At 41.4% G+C, this 21,069-nt stretch overlaps 1 protein-coding gene across 1 annotated transcript in view; it reads right to left on the reverse strand.

Moving 5' to 3' along the window:
• Positions 1-1,757: 1,757 nt before the first annotated feature.
• The window catches only part of LOC149147215 (uncharacterized), a 55,670-nt gene continuing 36,358 nt past the window's right edge, over positions 1,758-21,069 (reverse strand). The window contains exon 2 of the mRNA XM_089439870.1: positions 1,758-3,894. Coding sequence (XP_089295996.1) covers positions 2,215-3,894 — 1,680 coding nt within the window. The 3' untranslated portion in view covers positions 1,758-2,214. The remainder of the gene's footprint in view (positions 3,895-21,069) is intronic.

The raw sequence follows: 21,069 nt of genomic DNA on the forward strand, positions 1-21,069 counted from the left end.
TGAAAGTCGGTAAATAGAAGGGAGCTTTTGCTGAGGTGATAGTGGGATAAGTCTCTATTTGTTGCCCGTGGCCTAGCATTTACCCTTTAGGGATCCCCCCTTAGGTCCCCTACTAGTTTGAGCGGTAACAAGACCAAATGGTCGAATTTTCAGTTGAAATTTGTTGGACACATGGAGACATTGTCAAAATTTCATCACAAACAAAGATTGTACAACTGAATTATGGCTGAATTACATCTAGAGCCATTTTGTGTTTTTTAGGACTGAGGATCTAAGGCTGTTTTTTGGTGGACATAAGTACATCTGTGCCATCTCAGCACAATCCAAATTTCTTCTTCATCCGACTTTGTATGCCCCTATTATGTCAAAAATATGAAACCAGTTTTAGCTCTTGCCCACCTCTGTAACAACCATATAACATGGTTCTCCACTTTCTATTTTTACAATTAAACTTGTAATATGAACCTGTAGTAAGCCATCAACAAGCCATTGCATTTTAATCATGATTCTCTTTTGGATCAAAGCCACCATCACATTAAGTTTACACAATAATAGAATTTTCGAGATACTGAACATGGATAAAGTAGTGCCTTGAAACTGTAATGCCAAATTGACTTACTCAAATACTTGTTCCAATTATCACTACATAAAATAAATGGATGATTAATCTGGCAACAAAGTGGTTCACAAAATGAGACAAGTCCAAAAAACTTAATTAAAACAGGCATGCCTCATTAAGTTAACATTTATCCATTTATTCAAGTGCAATCTGGAAGATGCATTTGATCTTTGTTTATCCAATTGATTTCACCCACTGTTCTTCACTTATATATTTCTTTGTCCTCTTTCATTTAGATCCTGTTAGAAGCCCCTATTTTTGGGTCCAGTTTGATCTGTGAGAGACGAGAAGTCACTTGCTAAGAATCAAGATCTTTGAATCGCTTTAGTTCTGGATTGAATGAATTATTAAACATCCATACCAATTTGCAGAAACCACTACAGCTTTAAAATTGATGAGAACGATATACCAGTTTGAACCTCCATATGAAGACTAAATAAGAAAAAATAAGTTCACATTGCATTAGGACTATTCATAGTGGCTGATTTTATAATAAAAAAAATTATGGACACTTCCAGTCAACACATGAAAGTGGGCACTTTTCTGGTGTGAGAATTTATTACAATAAAGCATGTCTCACACACTCACGGCATCTATCCTTTCCACTAGGTTTCTCTATTCCACCAAAATTACCCAGGACTTGCACCTGACCTCAACCACAATAAGGACTTGCGCCTGACCTCAATCACAATAAGCAGCCTGCTTACGCAGATGTGTTGGCCCACGAGTGGTTAACATGTCTTTGGGTGGATTTGAAATTTAGTGGGGGGAGTAGAAACACGACTGCTTTACCAACCAAGCCCCATGAATGACTTTATAATTTTTAAAACGATTGATTGTTAAATAGATTTGCTGGTCAGCTTATATCAAGAAAGGATCAAGTGAGGAGTTGGACATATTTCAATCAGGGTAGACATTCTCACAACACTCCATTTTTCTTCACTGTATGATCAACACACTTATATTGAATTTGACGTTATTTGCCATATTAAATGAATTGCAAGCTAGGATAATGCTAATACAGTAAGAACCTAATTTGTGCATATGAAATTTTCCCTTTGCAGTAACTTCCCTGTAATTAAATGACACTACTGTGACATCAAAACTATTCCACACAATTGCAACAAACTCCTAGATATAATATATGCCATATGGATATCTTTGTTTGTTAACTATGAGTTGTGACTTAAAATGACAAGTAGATCAGCAGCTTATAGGTTAACCATTTTATCAGATTAAGCACAAATGGATTGAATATCTCGTGACTAGATCTCCCTAGTTGCACTTGACCTACTAATGACAGTTCTGAATCCCTGATTACAAAACTGCATGGGAAATCTTTCCAGCTATCCCTATGAAAGAGTTTGTCATAGAACATATGACACATTAAAGACTCCAAAGGAGAAACACATTGGCATAACTTAGAACGCAGATGTATAGTACATACTACAGACTCAAACCTGACTAAATTTCGGACTCCGCCGACCTCCATAGAATTAAACTCCTAGTTACAACATGGAAAACATAATCTGAGAACTGATTACGAAACAGGTAATATAACACATATTAGATGAATTGCTAGGTAATAAACTTACTCATGCCGGCATCATATGGAAAAATCCCCAGTTTGGTGTTCCGCTTTCTGCAGTTCTTTTCTCATTGTGCTTTAACCATAACTCATTTTTCATGCTGAGTTTGTCTGTTTTCTCCACTTTATCAAATTTAAAATCCCCAAAAGTTTCGTGTACTTCCTCATCAGACTGAGAAGGACATTTTGAATCATATGAGCATAATTTCTCCTTGATACTTGAATCCCAAGAATACTTTTGGCTAGCTTCAAAGAGAAACTGTAAATTGTTTACTTCTACAGAGCTGTTGCTATCTGCAGAACTTCCTGAAATCCTTTGATCAGAAACCTGTGAACCAACTCTTGATATGTCAACAGAACGGTCAACTTCAGTTAGTGTTAGAGCACTATTTAGTCCAGTTGAACATGTAAGTCCATCGACAGTCTCCTTTCTAACTGGGGCCTCTACACCCTGCACAAAACAATCAATAGATGAACTATCAGTTCCAGAATCTGACAAAGCTAATTGTGCCATCTGCATCTTGGGATTCCCACTGAAATTGCCAATTTTTGGATATTGATCTTTATACAATTTCCATGTGTCTAATTGAGATCCAGCAAATTTATCCCCTGAGACTTCTGAGAGTGCTCCACCAGCACTAATTCCAAATGATGCCCTGTTTGCTTGAAGTTGTTTTGTCTCAGATTTATTTAAGCTCTCTTTGCCAGCCTGGCTGAACATACTTGCACTGAATGTATCTGTTTTAATCTGCCTCTTTTGTTCTGTGTCTTCACCACTACTACAGAACACATCCGGCTTCGTTGTGTAGTTATATTGTTCACCTCCGTACTGGACATGGGACCGGTATGTGAACTTCACTTTGTCTGAACAGAACCCCTCCGACGGACCAGAGCAGGAAACCTCTGAATCTTGTGAAAATATGAAAGTTTTGGACAGTATCTTATCAAGATTAAGCAGGCTGGATGGGTCATTTGTCGCAAAAAGAGCATCTTGAGCAGAATTTGAAACACTCAAACGAGCAGGAAACTCCAGGTCACGAAATGGAGAAGAGGCCCCTGATCCAGAAACTCCTGATTTTGGTGATATCAGATGACTGGCAGGGCTGCCTGGATATAATTGGTAGGAGACCTGAATATCCTTAGTTGCAACATAACGTGGCGAAGCGAGAGGAGAACACAATGTTAAACCTCTTTGTCTGCTAGCACTTTTTGCATCTGAAGAAGATGCAAACAGCTGTGCAAAAGGAACCTCTGGGGAAGAGGGAGTGGTAAGATGAACTGATTCAGGTGGTGGAGTGAAGGGAGCAGTAGAAGGTTCTGTGTTAGCCGTCGAGAAAACTGGAGGTGACACAAGTTGGGTCTCATGCGCATATGGTCCTGTGGCAAATATGTTTAATGTTGGTCCACCAGATGAATAAATACTTGGTGACATGGGAGATAGAGAGAAAATTCCAGCAGGAGACTGGACTGCAGATGAATTGCTTGAATTTAGAAATGAAGCTGGTGAAGACGGAGGTGCCGCTAATGTCAGAGACAATGTCGCAGGTGGATGGGCACCATTAACTAGTTGATCTTCATTTCCTGATGCAGTTCCTTCTGGAATATGTGATGCAGGTACAATGCGTTTTACTTGCTGCTTCGATCCAAAACACCAGAATCTAGTCCACCAGCCTCGCCACCTTCTTTTCTGTCACACGAGCCCATACTCCAATGACTTTAAAACATAAACTTCACAATACAATATATTAAACACGCATTAGAGCATTATAATTTAGATATGGCAAGCCACTATATCCCGCCTCTGTCTGTCTCTCTAATGAGAATAACGAAGAGAGATGGGATAGCTGCCCAGAAGAGTATGATTCAACTCAAAGATTCTTTGAAGCATAGGTGAAAGATGAATGAGTACATGAAAGATTTCATATTCATTTGAACCATGGGAATTATCGCATTCATTCTATTAACAGAGGCAACTGCGATTTCTCTAACAAGAGTTTAAGCCTGATGTTTCGATTCCACCAGGCAATGCAGGATCTAAATGCCAAAATGCTCACTTTAACTTCAGCATATAAAATTGGTCAATATGTAATCACCTAACCAGCATATCACAGACCAATGACAGACGACTGCCATGAAAATGTACAACCTTATTGTGAGTGGCTGCGTTAGCGGTGTGCAAAATTGCCTTATATGGATGCGTCGGTTTGGCTCAAAAACTATGAAAAGCTAGACTGCATCTGTGGGGACATAAAATATGGAGCAAAGATGTCATAGCAACAGCTATCCAGTACTCAATTTCATTCTTTTAATCGAGAATAATTTTCATGACAAGCAAATTCAAATGGAATAGTAGCGGTTTTCCCGATTTGCCCGAACAGAGCTTTTATTACATTAACAATATACATGATTTAAATCTCTACAAACTAAGCAAGCATTAAATATTGATTTACTCCTGTCCTTGATAAATTATACTTTTATTTACTACATGATATTTTACGTTTTGTTATTTTTCCAACAGCTACTATCTGGAAAGGTGGAGTGGAGCTAATCGTTCGAATCTCCGGGAGTTAATAGTTGATAAGAAAAATGTTTAACTATTCATGAACTATATGTTGAAAATTGCCAGGCTCCTAGTTAATCCTTTGTAGCCTTTCATAAAACGCAATTAGTTGAAATTGACTATGATTACTCAAATTAGATCAGACACAAAGTTTAGCTTAAAAAATGAAGCTGCCAACCTCATGGAAATTCCCTCTTTTGCTTCATGACTAAACTTCCATCATTGTTTATCAACAAATGGTTTCCCATGTCAATCTTTCTGTATCTGCCTAGCTTGACGATAGCAACCAAAAATTCAACAACAGTTTGAGGCATATACTGGCTTAGAATTAGAATGTGCTATGAGCAAAATTGAATACCATGAATTTGTTTTGATGGAATTATACCATATGGTACGGGAAATAAGGCAAGACCGCCGGTGTGATGGGCATAGACATTATGTGACAGCCCAGGCAGTGAGGAAAATGCCAAGTCATAAGTTGTACCTGCGCCACTCTCTTTTTGTCTCTGCCACCTGCCTGTCTGGTTGGCTACTGAAATCAGCCCCATGACTTCTTGTTTGTTAGAAATAAGTCTAAATCCTATGTTTAGGATTGTTATTTATAATATTCTAAGTTAGTGTGGATCCTATCAGTTGAACTTGGGTCATGAGAGGAATATTTGTCTCACTTGTAAGTCATCTTCAACGTGTCTTTACTATATGCACTTTAATAATGTATAATATATTTTGAGATTATTCTCTAGGCTTATCATAGTTGCGCCAAAAGGCGCTCTCCAGCTCAGTGTGGTAGAGATGTGGTAATGTTTAGCATTTTGACATGGTCAAAATAAACATAAAAGTTTAAATTAAAAAATAAAATAAAATATAAAATATAAAATTCTCCGGCCCATGGTTTTTTCCCATGGTATATTTTTTTAATGTGGTCTATTTAAAGGCCAATAATTAAACCAGCCTAGATCCATCTTAACTCCGGATCTACCAACTGTCAAGAGGGGTCAAGATTCAAATCTCTTTTCACTCTAAAAGAGATTTGCACGTCAAGAGAGAGATTTGATCCCTCTCGACGCTTGGTAGATCCAAAGTTAAGATGGATCTAGGCTGGTCGAAGATATGTCAGAGTATTTTTAGACTATTCTCTTCTCACATTTGGTAACTTCCATGAGAGTGTAGCTCCTATATTCTCTCTTATTTGTATAAATAGCTGTCCATTCTTGATCTATTTGACTATGAAAGGTAGTCTAGGACTGTTATTTTGGAGTATTCGTTCACTTCCTTATTAGGGTAAAATTGTTGTGACATGTATGCATTCTCATTAATGCAACATAGCTTCTTTCGTGTGAAATATCTTCTTCAGTAAAATATTTGTTCTGCTTTCTTTCAAATGTTCTCTTCATTTTCTGACATCACAGCCTGCATGTGTTTGTAGCATTCTGTTCATTGTTCTCTTGAATGAAGTGCAAGGGTGAAAAGAAGAAAGCTTGAGATAGGTCACTAGTTCCAGATCCAACCTTCCCTCATAAAATGGGTAACTTTTTCATTTGATATTGGATTGAGGTGATTCAAAAACTGCTAGAACATTGAAAAGAAGATGTAAAATTTTTATGTTCCTAAGGTTTTTGGATTCATCCTGCAAATATGCCAAAATCAAAATTCACTTAAAATTGTCTGATATAAGTGTAAAGTTCTCTGGATTTATTCTACTGGGACGCTAACAAGCTATATGCACAAATTATGCCATGTGGAAGTTCAAAATTTGGAGCAATTTGGGATTGAATAAGCTCAAGAAGATCATTGAAGGAGAATAAAAGCAACCCGATATCCTAGACTTATTGAATGGGAAGAAAAAGACGATGCCTTTCTTCATTATTGGCCTATTACAACAAATTCTAGCAATTTAGTGCAAAGCCTCAGTGGGTGACCTAAACAAAGTGCAACAATCAGACTACCACCACTGTCACCTTAGAAACTGCTCCCCTTGCTTTAGTGATGAACACAATCCAACACAAGGGAGTCTTCCCTAGTAGACCTTAGGGATCAAATAATCCAATCAACTTAAGCTAAGTGCCCCCTAAGGGTTCTACAATGATTTTCCACCAAAAGGATGAAGATAGAAATTTAGGGTTTAAGGTGGATTTGTGAATCATTTCCAGATTTGAGTTCAAAGGTCCCTACAGCTCTTTTAGAGGCTTACGTCAACAAAAAGATGCTCAAGATAGGTTCCCAGACATAGACAATCAATAAATTTCACTTGGTTATCATAAACTAGCTTGAAAAAATAGAAATTGCAACAATGTAACAGTTTATGGCAGTAGTGAATTTAGCCTCAGAAATATGAGAGCAAAATGTAAAATGAGGGCTAAGATAAAGAGTAAATAAGAGACTACATTACAACAAATTTCAGTGGTTAGAGAGACATATAACAACAAATAGAGCCTTGACGTCAGCCCTAATCAATGGCTGGAAAATGCATATAAACTGTAACTTTTACTTATTCCATGCATTCCAACTAATTCCTGACCTTAGAATATTAACATCCAAGTCAATTAAAAGCTGAAAATATATGATTTTGCTATAATAAAACCCCTAATTTACCCTAAAAGAAAAAAATGGCTTTAAGAGTATGATTGATTGTCACAAGAGAGACAGGACTAGTGCCTTCTCAATCTAGAGTTATTGGAATCTTGGAACGAAAAAACTAAGGGAAATATGGAGTAAATAGAAGACTTAGAAAGACTAGGTTAAGTTGACCTACCTATCCTAGAGATTTGAATCAAGGCTCACAATTTCCAAAGATGAATTAAGAAAAGGAGCTAACATGCTATTTCCTCAAAGACTTGGAAGAAGGGTTTGTTTAAGAAGGATAATGAAACAAATACTATGCTAACACTTGATTACATTCATCCAATAAAACACTAACCAAGATAAAAGAAGTTAACTTACTAGATTTATCATGCATTCATCCAAGCTTCACCATAACCATCCATGAAAAGAGATCAAATCCACATCAACAAAGTCCCCAAGAAAGTCGCTCAACTAGTGCTCCATAGTGAACTAGAGAAAAGTGTAATAATCCAAGAGATGAATGTCTCTCAAATGTTGTACATATATTTTTACTGATGTAGTTGAGCTCCATAGTGAACTAGAGAACAGTGTAATAATCCAAGAGATGAATGTCTCTCAAATGTTGTACATATATTTTTATTGATGTCAATTGCAGTGTCATTGATGTCAAAGGCCAGTAGCATGGGAGATTGTTGAGTGTGTGTTGTCATTGATAGTACAGTCAAGAAGCCTTATGAATAGCACGTTGTCAAATTTGCAGTTTGGGTAGCATATCTTTTAAGGCATTTCTTCCCCAGCTCCCTAGCCCAAATGAGAATGAAAGTTGTATGGTTGAATAGCTTGTTCTGAGACCTTTCCAACGATATATGACACTTCTCCTAACTCCACATGAACCAAGAGAAGAAGTCAAAGCAGGGTTCCAGCTGGTCAAAGTTTCATCTTATAGTTGAATCTGGCCATTTGGGGATGCACTGAGGCATCCAGGCATCTAGGCCCTTTGTTGCACATCACATTGGCATAACAACCGGATAGTGGATATATCTGAATAAGTTGTTTGGATCTAGGCATTCAAGCCTCCAAGAGTGCAGTAGGTAAACGCTTAAAAAATTAGCTAGATCCGGATTTCCTAGCACCAAACATAAGGTGGACCCCAATACGATGTGGCAGCACACATGGAAATAGGTGGCAATGATGTGGCTCAGGCGATGATGTGGTAGCCAAAGGTGACAACACGTGGCACTCATTTTCAACACTTTTAGGTGGCCAATTAGATAAGTGACAAATGACACATGGCAAGTACCCAGACATGTAGCAACAACAGAGAATGGCACGTGGTAGTATGATGACTTGGAAAATGAAGTGGTAGGGAATCGGGACATGGTAGAGATGACGTGGCAAGAGAACCACATGGAAAGTTCTATTTTGTTCTCGGAGTTTTGACGTGGCAATTTCTGAAGTCTCGAGATTCGCACGAGGGACTAGTTTAGCAAAGGTTTCATGTGTATTTCGTTTTGGCCAAAATGGTGAAAAATAAGGAAATCATGCCAAAATTAACAATGGGGCCCTTATCTGGCTATTCGACCATACGGGAGCACAAAGCGTTATCCAAGCATTTGGCATTCAGGGCGTACTTAGTGTACTAGCTAACAATGAGCCCAGATCCAGATACATTAGAACCAAAGGAGTTGGTCAAAGTTCCAAAATTGGTTGTAGTTCTATGGCAAAAGTATATCTGACTATCTAGGTCTCCGAGTGTGAAGCAAGTATATTTGTTAAAGTTTAATCCCGGATCCAAATTTACATAATGAAAAAAGAAATGGTCAGAATTCCAAATGAGTCAAGGTTCTATGTGGAGAAAGGTTATTCGGCCATCCGAGTATCCAGGGGTAAGCAATGATTGCTAGCTAAAAGTAAGCTCGGATTTGGATTCGAGCGAAGACAAAGGATCTAGTCAGAGTTTTGGTCCAACAAGATTCCATGTGGAGGTAAAAGATATTTGACCATCTAGATATCTGGGGGTAAGCAATGATTGCTACTAACAATAACGTCTGTATCTGGATTCAACTACGAAAGCAGACTGGTCAATGTTCTATGGTCATAATTCCATGCAGAAGTCATTAAAATGTATCTGACCTCCAATTCATCCAGGCCTCAAGTAGGTGTGTGACTTAAGGAAGACTCGGATTCTCGAATATCGAAGCTTGCACTTTAAGGTTGTGATCCCACCAATTGGTTGTATGGGATAATATTGAAGCCGCTAAAGCTAGAGTTAAAAGTAATTTGGGCAGATAAAAGATCCGAGTGTCCAATGATTTTTGGCTATGTTGTAGCGGCTACAACCACCCCCAAAATTTTGGCTTGCATGCAAATTTCGGAGCCTACCGTGGATCCTGTGATCAATCGTTCCTTGGTCGCTTATTGGTAAGTTGATGATCTCAAGTGCCACTCCTTGATCTCAAGAGTTGTTCACATTCTCATCTTTATGCAGAATGAGTCATCTTTAGGCATAGGGATTATTGTTTGTCATGCAAAGGGAATGTTGTTCTGCTTCAAGGGGAAATCTTGTGTATGGTTGTTCTCATTACATAGACATGTTTCACACTCACTTCACGCACTCTTGTCACGAAAGGTTGTTGCATCAAGCAGAGTATGTCTTATATGTTTTGGATGGTCTATGTTGTATCACTAAGTGTTCAAGTGTGTGATCATAGTCAAGTTCTATCACCGTTTACATTAGTTTCACTGATCTCACACTTAGCCAGTTTCCCAAGCAACCTAGCCTCGTCCAGCTTTCCGGAACTGCACACTTTGCTTCTGCAACCCTCAAGGTTTTCCCTTTGCCTGTTGGAACTGCATAATGCGCAAAGACCCCAGCTTCCCTTAGCATCCAAAACTGCGTCGTGGTTTCTTCCAGTGTCCTTCCCTAGCTGTAACCCAATGTCTTCAGAAACTGCATAGTATTGTCCCTTAGCTTCCCAGTATGTCTTGCATTCAGAAACTGCGTAGAGGTGTCCTCCCAAGACCTCATCCCTTAGTCTGCCTTGCATTCAGAAACTACGCAATATTGTCCCTCAGCTGCCCAATTTGCCTTGCATTCAAAAACTATGCAGATGGGCCTCCCAAGGCCTCATCCCGCAGCAGTGTCTTGCATCTCAAAATTGCGCAGTTTTGTCCTAGCTGTCCAATCTGCCTTGCATTCAAAAACTGCGTAGATCGGCCTTTTAGGGCCTCATCCCGGCAACAGTCATTGTCCACTAAAACTGCGTAGATCTATCTCTCAATGACTACAAGGAAATATGACATGCCAGATGACTCTCAAGGAGTTGAGGAGAAAGACCAAGGAACCGAGTTATGACAAGAGATTGGGACCGCATGCAAACTTCATCGAATGCATAACCATCTGGAGGGGAAGTATGGTAAGTAAAGTACATCTTTTTGAAGCACATCTCTTAGTGTATCTTGAAGTACTGTTGATCATCATCATATCATTCCGCCTGTTGGACCAACTGTCGTCTTTAGCATGTTGATTGCTATGCCATGCTTGCGATCCGGTTCTGGTGATTTCGAAGGTTTGTCTTTGTGTGTTTGGGTTGTCTTAGCTATGTGAACACCCATCACACTCACACATAAAGTCATAAGCACTATCGCGCAAGTGTCGTCACGGTCATCCGAAGGTCTATCCCAAGTGTCGCACTTGTCACTTTCACCTATAGACAGTCCCACAGAGGGTCATGCTTTTCTATGTTGTCTCAGTGGTTAGTGTCGTCATGTTGTCGAAATATGCTAAGTGTGTGATTACAATGTCGAAGTCATCACAAGTTCACTTGCCTCTCACACTTAGCCATTTTCCTGAAAACCTTTCGACGGAACAACTTCACTTCCCCGGACCCCGACTAAGCTGCCCTGCGCAGTCTTAGCCCTCAATGGTGCTACTCTGTTGTCTAGAACTATGCAGTGCTTGAGGTTGTCCCTCAAGCCAGCTTCACTGCGCAATCCTAGAAATGAGCAGTTGTCTTCCTTCCCAGAACTGCGCAGAAATTGCCTCCATGACCAAACTGAACTGCACATTTCTCAAGCACAGTCATCAAGCCTCCCTCTTGCTTGTCGGAAGCCTGCATTGCTCTGAGACTTGGGTCTGCACTATTCCCCAAAACTGCGCAAACATGCCCAACTGGTCATCTGCTGACCTGTCCTGCACTGTTCTCAGAAATTGCGCAGAACTGCCCAACTGACTCTTGCTGCCTTGCTCTGCACTGCCTCCAAAAATTGCATAGACATGTCTAGCAGTCCCCTTGTTGCCTGTCTTGCACTGTCCTGGAAAACTGCGCAATCATGTCTAGCATTCCCCCTTGCAGCACTATCATGCATTGTTCCTCAAAATTGCACAGAGCTACCCAGCAGGTCTCTTTGTAGCCCTGCTCTGTCTTCCGTTTGGAAACTGTGCAGAACTGCCCAGCAATCCCCTGCAGCCCTGTCTTGTCTTCCCTCTGGAAACTACGCAGAAGCTGCTCCCCTCAAGGTCCCATCTTGCAGCTGACACTGGTGACTTTCACTTCACAATTCTACCTCCCAGTGATCTCTACGTAATTTTTCCCGGCAGTGCAGGTTGTCCCCTCGGAATGCCTCATTCCGGTTGCGCTTTGCATTGTCTCAGTGAGTTTTCCTCCCTCCTTGTCACCCAGAACATGAGAACAATGCATCATGCTAGACTAGGAGGTTTTGGATTTGATGTTGTCTCATCATGAGTGATTGCAGGAACAGGTACATTGATGGAACATGGCGCAACAACGAACGGGATGAAGAAGGAGCGCATGCTAGAAGACTTGCTCGCAGTTGAACGAACGAACGAAGCACATCAAGCGGCAAGCGAAAGAAACACATGCATGGAACCATCTTGCGAAGACCAAGACCATTGAAGACCCCGCAACACCAAGCTATGTGGAGATGAAGACAAAGTACATCCAAAGACACATCCATCACTTAACAACACAACAACTTGACACGGACACCATAGTCAGCTAGTACATGTCAATAGTGTCATGTCAAGTTGTGTTATGAGTTGTCTCGGCCACCTCACTACTGTGAGCCATAACTGTTGTAATCAAATGTAATGTAAAGTGAAATTCCAAGTGTCATTAGTGGAATGCAAACAATCATATGTAATGTAAAGAGTTATATGTAATGAAGTTCAAGAGTCATGAGGGTAGTCCAAGAGTCAAAGGGGAATGTCAAGGGTCACCCCACCCTTTGCTATATATAGAACCTCATAACTCATAGAATGGGCTTTTGGGAGCCAAGCTTTTGATAGGCATTGCTTAGAGAGGGCTTGGAGAGTATTATGACGAGCCTTGGCTTCTCCATAGTGCAAAGCGAGTACATATCTTTGGAGGAGCAGGCGGTGTTGACTGTAATGTTCCACTACTGGGGCTAGTGGTTGTCATGGTGTATGTATGGATGGAACTTTCACTTTATAATATAACAGAGCCAGCATGTTTCATGCATATGTTGTTATTGTAGTTCGACTATTCTGGTTACTTTAGCAATGTATGTTGTTTTAACTTACGCATTTGTGTATGAACTATTTCGTATATGATTGTATGAATCTTGTTGAAGCATGTTGTTGGTTTAACCCATCACCTTGGATTGTGGACTACTCCGCTTCCAGCCCGTGATGTCATTCAGCTCATGTGTTCCTTTCAGGCTGCGTACTATTACAGGCTTCTAAAGGACACACTTCATTTTCCCTCCGTGTGATAGAACCCCCATGCATCTCTCTTGACTTGCTACAAGGTCACACCCTTGCTTCCGAAAAAGATATCTTGCTTACCATTGTGCGCTCTCGTAGTCAAGGCATTACTGTACTACCCACTGTTGGGACTCCTACCCCAACCGTCTGAGGTCTAGTTGAGACTTCTTACCAGGGAAATCCCCTGACATGTTGGTGGGTCCAGCACTGTCAACATGCTACTAATATTTGTTGTTTAGTTTTCAGCTACTACAGTGACACTTTTTACAAATAGACAATTCATATAAGCAAACACCTCCACTCTAAATGACTCTATTAGAGGCATTGATCTCAGTGAGGAGTTACTTGGGGTTAATTTAGGGATTCCTCCCTTGGCCATTTAGGGGGTGTTGGGTCTCTATAGTGGGGGCTTGGACCAAGGTGACAGTGGATCCCTGGCTTGTGTGTGCCTATCTAGCAAGTTGCCAAGGCCTTAGGAATACTACTAATTCAATCGGTAACAGAACTAAGACGATGTATGGATCATCATTAAGTACAAGCTCAAGGAATCAAGTAATATCAACTAGCATGGATACAAAAGTCGTTGAAGCATAAAAGGTGGACCATATTCAATGTCAAAGTCATGTAAGTATATCACACAAAGTATCTTCTTCAAACTTCACACTAGTTTAAGACCTTATACAAGTTGCCAAATTTAGGTATGAGAGGAACATAAAATGCCCCTAATAGGTGTTCCTGGACCTAGGGGAGGAATAGTTCCTATGGTGACCCTTCAATCAGCAAGTGTGAGAGATAAGTTATATGGTCTGGGATTTGTTGAACTTTTTAAGTATTACCCATTAGAAATTTTATCTGTATTCTCTGGTTTATTTCTCCTACTTGTTAATTACGAACAAGTTATTTAATCATATAAATACTGAAATAAACACAAACAGTCTCAACCATTTACAGATTAACAGCTGAAAGAAATAGAAAACACACAATTGACACCGTTATTTTTGGAAAACTCATCCCCGGAACAACCCAACTTGGGAAAATTGGTGCAACAATTCTGAGGGTTATTTTATTATGCAGTGTTTTTGAGTACAAATGGGTACCAAACTGGCTCACCTGACAGAGAAAATAATCTGCCAGTAATACCTCTCTATTCGGAAGCAGATATTTGGAAAGTCTACCCCACGAAACCCTCTCCAGCACAATCTGAAGCTCAACGTCAACGCACCTGGCCTCTATGTCAGCCCGAAATGCGTCAGCCCTTTAACGCTCTGCACAACGTCTACGGCCCTTTTTGTCATTCCTGCAGCATTTGCATGGATGACGCATGCCCTTCTGGCCTCTGTGTGGCTCCCTGTGGCTCAGCATCTGCCTCTCTCTGCTTCTGTGCTAGTCTCTCGGCACTATCTCTGCCTCTTTGTCTCGTACTCACTGCCCCTTGCTGCAACTGATCACTGATTCAACTTCTCTTAGCAAGCCCCGCTCTAAAGAATCGAATGACTGATCACTCTGGTGTGTTCACCAACTGACCCTCAAGCCTCCTCTTATACTTTTCCTGTTGGTCCTTCAACAGCCAAGATTACATCTCTAATCAAAGGCTAAGATTAGATTTGGCTTGATCCATGTCCTTTAGAACCTTCTAACCCAGTTTTATACTAATACCCATTAATATTTTGTTTTTCGTAAGTTTAGACTTAGGAACTCCATTAAAAATATTAATTATTTTAATATCTCCTAAACCGGGTAGAATCTGCTCAAACCATTTTTGGGTCTTGGAGATCTCATGTGCTTTAGCCTCTCCACCAATTTTCATGGCTAGAGCACATCCGATGCTACCCCAATTTAACACCTATTAGCGAGGATTGTGCTCTAGTACTACTCCACACTGAGTATCACTCTGATTATACGGCACCGGTACCTATGTTGATCCTAGGCCTACCCGCCCAACATCCTCTGCACTGTTGCATCCTATAATGCTGCCCATGGCCCTGCCACTGCCACTGTTGCATTCGTCCGGCAGCTCCCTCTGCATCCGTGTTGCTACTGGTCCTTTCTCCCAACACTGCGTCTACACTACAACCCCTTCTCGTCATGCTGCATCGTGCTACTGCACTGCAACTCAGTTACTAAGAAGTAAGTAACTAATCCACCCAAGCACTGACATCCTTGTCAAGCTAGAAACACTCCCGATGTTGAAGCTCTCTCTGCTGCTATCTCATGCTCCCTCTATTGCCTCTGCATTGCTGCAACAACTCCCTGCCTCTCGCACCGCTGCAAACCTCTTTGTGCCATCCTGCATTGTTGCAACCTCCTCTGTGCCTCTCGCACTGCTGTAGCCTACTAGCTCTGCGCTGCCCAGGACTACTGCACTGTAGCACTCTCTATCGCTTCATCCGCATACGTTTCTCGACATCTGCCAATCCTGCTACTCTCTCTTTGGGGCTCCTGTAACAAGGTATAATCCAAGAGTTTGGGTACCTCAAGGATCCTGCCCCTCATCGCCTGTAGTCTTCCTGACTACAGCTCGATGTCTCCCCACCTCTTCTCTAGAGGTACATGAGCACTCATGGCACAATCGTCATCCTCCTCTACCTCCTTTTCCACCTTCGTTGGCGCTGCCTTGGAGTCAGACGCCTCTCCCTTATTCTTCTTCCTCGGACACTGGTTCGCATAATGCCCCAGTTCCCCACAGTTGAAGCACTTTATCTTGGAGAGGTCCTTTTTCTTCCTCTTCTCCTGCTTCCCTGCAGATGCCAGAGCTGCATCCTCTTCCTCCTCTTTCTTGATCCGGACTCCTTTGTTGCTACTTCCTGTCTTGGACAGTCGTCTGATCTCTTCTTGGCGAAGAGTTGCCCACAATTCTTCCCAATCTGGAAGATTCGCCCTGCCCAGAATGCTCTGGACAAATGTCTCCCACTCCTCGGAGACTGCATTTAGGGCGGTCCTCACCATCAACTCCTGATCCGGTGTGGCCCCTATGGAAGTCAATTGGTCCCAGATCTCCTTCAATCTACTGAGGAAATGATTTATTTGCTGCCCCTTCTGCATCTGGTATGACCGTAACTAATTCTCAAGTAACATCTTCCTCTTCATAGAAGTGTGCTGATACAACTTCTTCAAGGCGTCCCACATTTCCTTTGTCATTTCCTTCTCGGCAATATGCTGGACCACATGATCCTTGACCCCATCAAAGATGATGCATTTTTCCTTGTCCATTGCTTCCTCGTACTTTTCATTTTCAGCTGGGTCAACTGGGATAGCCACTGTTCTCAAGGCAAAGGCCTTGATGCAATGTCTATCTAGAATGAACAAGATCCTGGCCTTCAATACGAAAAAGTTGGACATCCCGTCCAGACTGTTCTGATCCCTCAGTCCATTCATGGCCATCTCTCTACTCTTCCTTTCGACTCCTCCGAGTCTCTACTTCCCTTTGGAAGTTCTCTCTTCAACTCCCTCTGAGTCGCTACTTCCCTCCTGGAAGTTCTCTGCTAGAATCCCTCTGAGTCTCGATTTCCCTCCTGGAAATCCGTCTGCCAACCGTCGAGTTGCACCTCTCCGATCTCCTATGCACCTGCAACACTGATCTGGATTTCTTGGCTAGAAATCCGCCTAGGTAGCGACTCCCTCTACCTTGGTTTTGCCCCGTTAGGTACTGTTTTGTCTCGGCAGCAACAGCACCCCACCAGCTTCACTCCCCGCAATCTGCCCACAGCTTCCTATGCCCCAGCAATTGAAGGACTGAGCCTCTAGGCTCTGCACAATCCCGGCACTAGCTGAAATGCTCCCTTAGCCAACTGCGTCAACCCTCCTCGTCTCTGCGTGGCTCTTCGTGAGCCTTTTTCTGCCCTCCTCAACCTTTGCGTTGGCCTCTTTCTGGCCCGAACTAATGACGCAGTCCCTCTGCATCAACCCTTCTCTACTGCTTTCTGCAAAGAACAGCTTCTATCTCTCGGGACACATGTTTCTGCTGCAAATTCTCTACTTCAGTTGGTGCCTTCAACTCTCTTATGATCAGCAACCACGCTCTCATACCATGTTGAAATTTCTAAGTATTACCCATTAGAAATTTTATCTATATTCTCTGGTTTATTTCTCCTACTTGTTAATTACGAACAAGTTATTTAATCATATAAATAATGAATTAAACATAATACAGTCTCAACCATTTACAGATCAACAGCTGAAAGAAATAGCAAACACACAAGTGACACCGTTATTTTTGGACAACTCGTTCCTGGAAAAACCCAACTTGGGAAAACCGGTGCAGCAATTCTGAGGGTTATTTTATTATGCAGTCTTTCTGAGTACAACTGGGTGCCAAACTGGCTCACCCGACAAAGAAAATAATCAGGCAATAACATCTCCCTATTCGGAAGCAAATATTCAGAAAGTTTGCCCCACGAAACCCTCTCTAGCACAATTTGAAGCTCAGCGTCAGCCCACCTGGCCTCTGCGTTAGCCTGAAACTCACTACATCAGCCCTCTGAGGCTCTGCGTAGCCTCTACGGCCCTCTGCATCACTCCTGCAGCCTCTGCGTGGATGACGCAGGCCCTTCTAGCCTCTGCGCAGTCCCTTCTGCCTCTGCGTGGCTCCCTCTGGCTCAGCGTCTGCCTCTCTCTGCTTCTGCACTGGTCTCTCGGCACTATCTCTGCCTCTCTGTCTCGTACTCACTACCCCTCGCTACAACTGATCACTGATTCGACTTCTCTTAGCAAACCCCGCTCTAGAGAATCGAATGACTAATCACTCTGGTGTGTTCTCCAACTGACCCTCAAGCCTCCTCTTATACTTTTCCTGTTGGTCCTTCAACAACCAAGATTACATCTCTAATCAACGGCTAAGATTAGATTTGGCTTGATCCATGTCCTTTAGAACCTTCTAACCCAGTTTTATATTAATACCCATTAATATTTTATTTTTCCTAAGTTGACTTAGGAACTTTATTAAAAATATTAATTCTTTTAATATCTCCTAAACCGGGTAGAATCTACCCAAACCATTTCTGGATCATGGAGATCTCATGTGCTTTAGCCTCTCCACCAATTTTCATGGCTAGATGTAACGACCTATCTATAATATAGCGAACACAAGAATATTAGCATGCATATGATAGCTACATATGCATGTATCGCATGCACCGCACTAGTATTTATATAGTAAATTAACTATAAATATTAAATATCATGACACTCCTTCAAATAGAAGTTATATTCACCCATCAACATCCATATTGCTTAATGCGTCATGATTAATGGGCAAATACCAATGATATAAATTTAAATGTATAACGTAAAAATAATTATAAAAGATAGATGTTAAAAAATTAAGCTAATCTTAAAAAATGGTTATATAATTATATATCTTAGAATATTAATAAATTATATTAATAAAATAATAAAAATAAATTAAAGATAAAGTATTTAATATGAACCTAAACCTTTATATTAAAAACAAAAAAAAAGAATATTAAACCAAAATTCATAATACAATCAATATACCTTTTAAAAATAAATATATATTACGTGACATGGGAAGGGTGTCACGATGAGGAGAAGCGGTGGGTTGCTGGTGGAAGGGCGGCCACCGCCAAGAAACAGCTTATAAAGCACGAGAGAACAGTTTTGGGAGGGCATCGGGAAGAAGAAGAAAGAACGAAGGAAAGAGATACGGAAGAGGGGCGGAAATTTATAAACCTGAGTTACCAACAGAAGGAGGGCTGGTTGTTCTGAGGTTTCTGGGCACGGGGGAACAGTCTGCTTCAACTGAGAAGCTTACTGGACTGAGTAGCGAGGTTCTGCTCAGTTTGGCTGGGTGGTTTCGGTCTTTTGGTAACTGAAGCAAGAGCAGCTTGAGGCATCATCAACCGCAGGAATACAAGTAGGTACTCTCATCAATTCTGTCAATTAAATTTGTAAAATTTCAGGAAATTTTATCACAGGCTCATGATGTTTTTTAAAAAACCCTTTACTGTTTTTACAATGGTTGTACAGTGTTTACACTAGAGCACATCCGATGCTACCCCAAATTAACAATCATGAGGGATTTTCCTCCCCCCATAAGTTGATTTCAGCTCCCGAAACTAGCCCCTTAGCAATTCGCACTTCTTTCTACATCAGCCTCTGCATAGTGTTTGCGCTAGCCTTACTACTGCTGCCTCTGGTAGCTCCTGAAATTTGCAACTCTGCTTCTCTCTAGCTCTGGAACTGATTCACTGGACCCTCTGATCAAAATCCCAGCCACCAGCTACTGAATCAACTGCTCCTCCATCTAGATCAAACTACACTGTTGTTGCTGCCTACGCAGTCCTTGCGCAGACCCTCTGGGCATACTCGCACTCCCTCAATCTGACTCTCTAAACCTGGAAAATCTTCCTCCGGATACTGCTGACTTCTCCTGCCACCTTCTACTCACCCACTGGCTCGACCTCCACTGCTGAATCACTCCTACTACTATTAGTTCAACCTGCCTAGGCAACTGAGTATCTACACTTGTGTGTTCTCTATCTACCCATCGACCGCTTCTTATAATCTCCAGTTGGGATTCCAATGCCCATGATTAAAACTTAATCCGATTCGGATCATTTCCAATTCGCTCTGTGTGAGTTTCTAGAAGATTCACGGATTTCTCAAATTAATTCCTATTAATTAACCACTTTTCCTAAGTTAGGAACTTTTTAATTTATGGTCAATTAATTAGTTTCAATCTCTAGGTGGAATTTCCAAAAACGATTTCTGGGTTTTGGAGAACTCCTATGTTTTAGCCTCTCCACAAAGTTTGGAGACTAGAACACCATCTGATGCTCAAAAACTAACACTCCCTCTTAGAGAGGAAAGTGTTCTAGTGTCGTACTGCTACAATACCCTGTCTCTACATTGTCCTCTATACACGTTGTTGATGTTTGGCCACTGTGACTGCCTGCCATTGCCCACCAACCACTACGCAACTCTGATGTTGCATCTATGTTGCTGCTAACACTGCCATACTGTTACCAACTCTACATCTACACTGCAACTCTCTCTCAATTGTTGTTGTTGCCGCTGCAATTGAGAAGCATCCAAGATACTCTATCCCTACTACTGAAACAGATTCTCCATCATACCCATCTATTCTCTGAAATAGATGAACTTAGCTCTCCCTAGAGATTTCATGAGGATATCTACAACCTGCTCATCTGTGGAACATATTGTAGCTAGATCGCTCCACGCTACACGCAATCTCTGATGAAATGACATTAAATATCTATGTGTTTCAACCTGTCATGAAACACTGGATTCTCAGAGAGCTTGATGCAACTCTGATTATCACAGTAGACACTAGTTGGCTCCATCCTCTACCTGAATAAGCTTACCAGCAACTTCCAAAGCCATATAGCTTGCACGTAGTTGTGCTTGCTGCCATATACTCTGCCTCTGCAAAGCTCAGTGCTATTGACTTTTGCTTCCTACTGCACCAAGAAACCATCCCTAATCCAACGTTGAAGCAGTACCTAGAGGAACTTTTCCTATCCACAGAACTCCCTTCCCAATCTGCATCTGTGAACCCACATAGTTGGATGTCACCCCCTCAGGTATATTTCAACCCATACTCTATTGTGCCATGCACATACCTCAAAATGTGTCTCATTGTTGCCCAATGTACCCTCTTCGGTTCCACCAAGTAGATATTTGGCCTAGTGTTGACCAAATACATGAGAGAACTGATGAGTTGTCTCTACAAGGTGGGGTCAACATCCTTGTCATCTAATGCATCAATTTTCTTCCAGTTGGTGATTATCGGCGTAGACATGGGTTTACAATCCTACATTCTAAATCTCTTCAGAATATCTGTAGCATGTCTTCCTTGTCCAAGGAAGATCTCCCTGTCCTTCTGCCACACGTCCAATCCTAGGAAATAATGCAACCCCAAATCCTTCATATCAAACTTTGTTGCCAAGTTCTTCTTATAATCCTCTATGAGCCCTAAGTTTCCATGCTTTGATTTGTAGACTTATTCATCTTGA

Source organism: Pinus tabuliformis, chromosome 9 (genome assembly GCF_031772625.1).
Source record: "Pinus tabuliformis cultivar Carrire ecotype Pingquan chromosome 9, CPIR1, whole genome shotgun sequence".
Classification (NCBI taxonomy): domain Eukaryota; kingdom Viridiplantae; phylum Streptophyta; class Pinopsida; order Pinales; family Pinaceae; genus Pinus; species Pinus tabuliformis.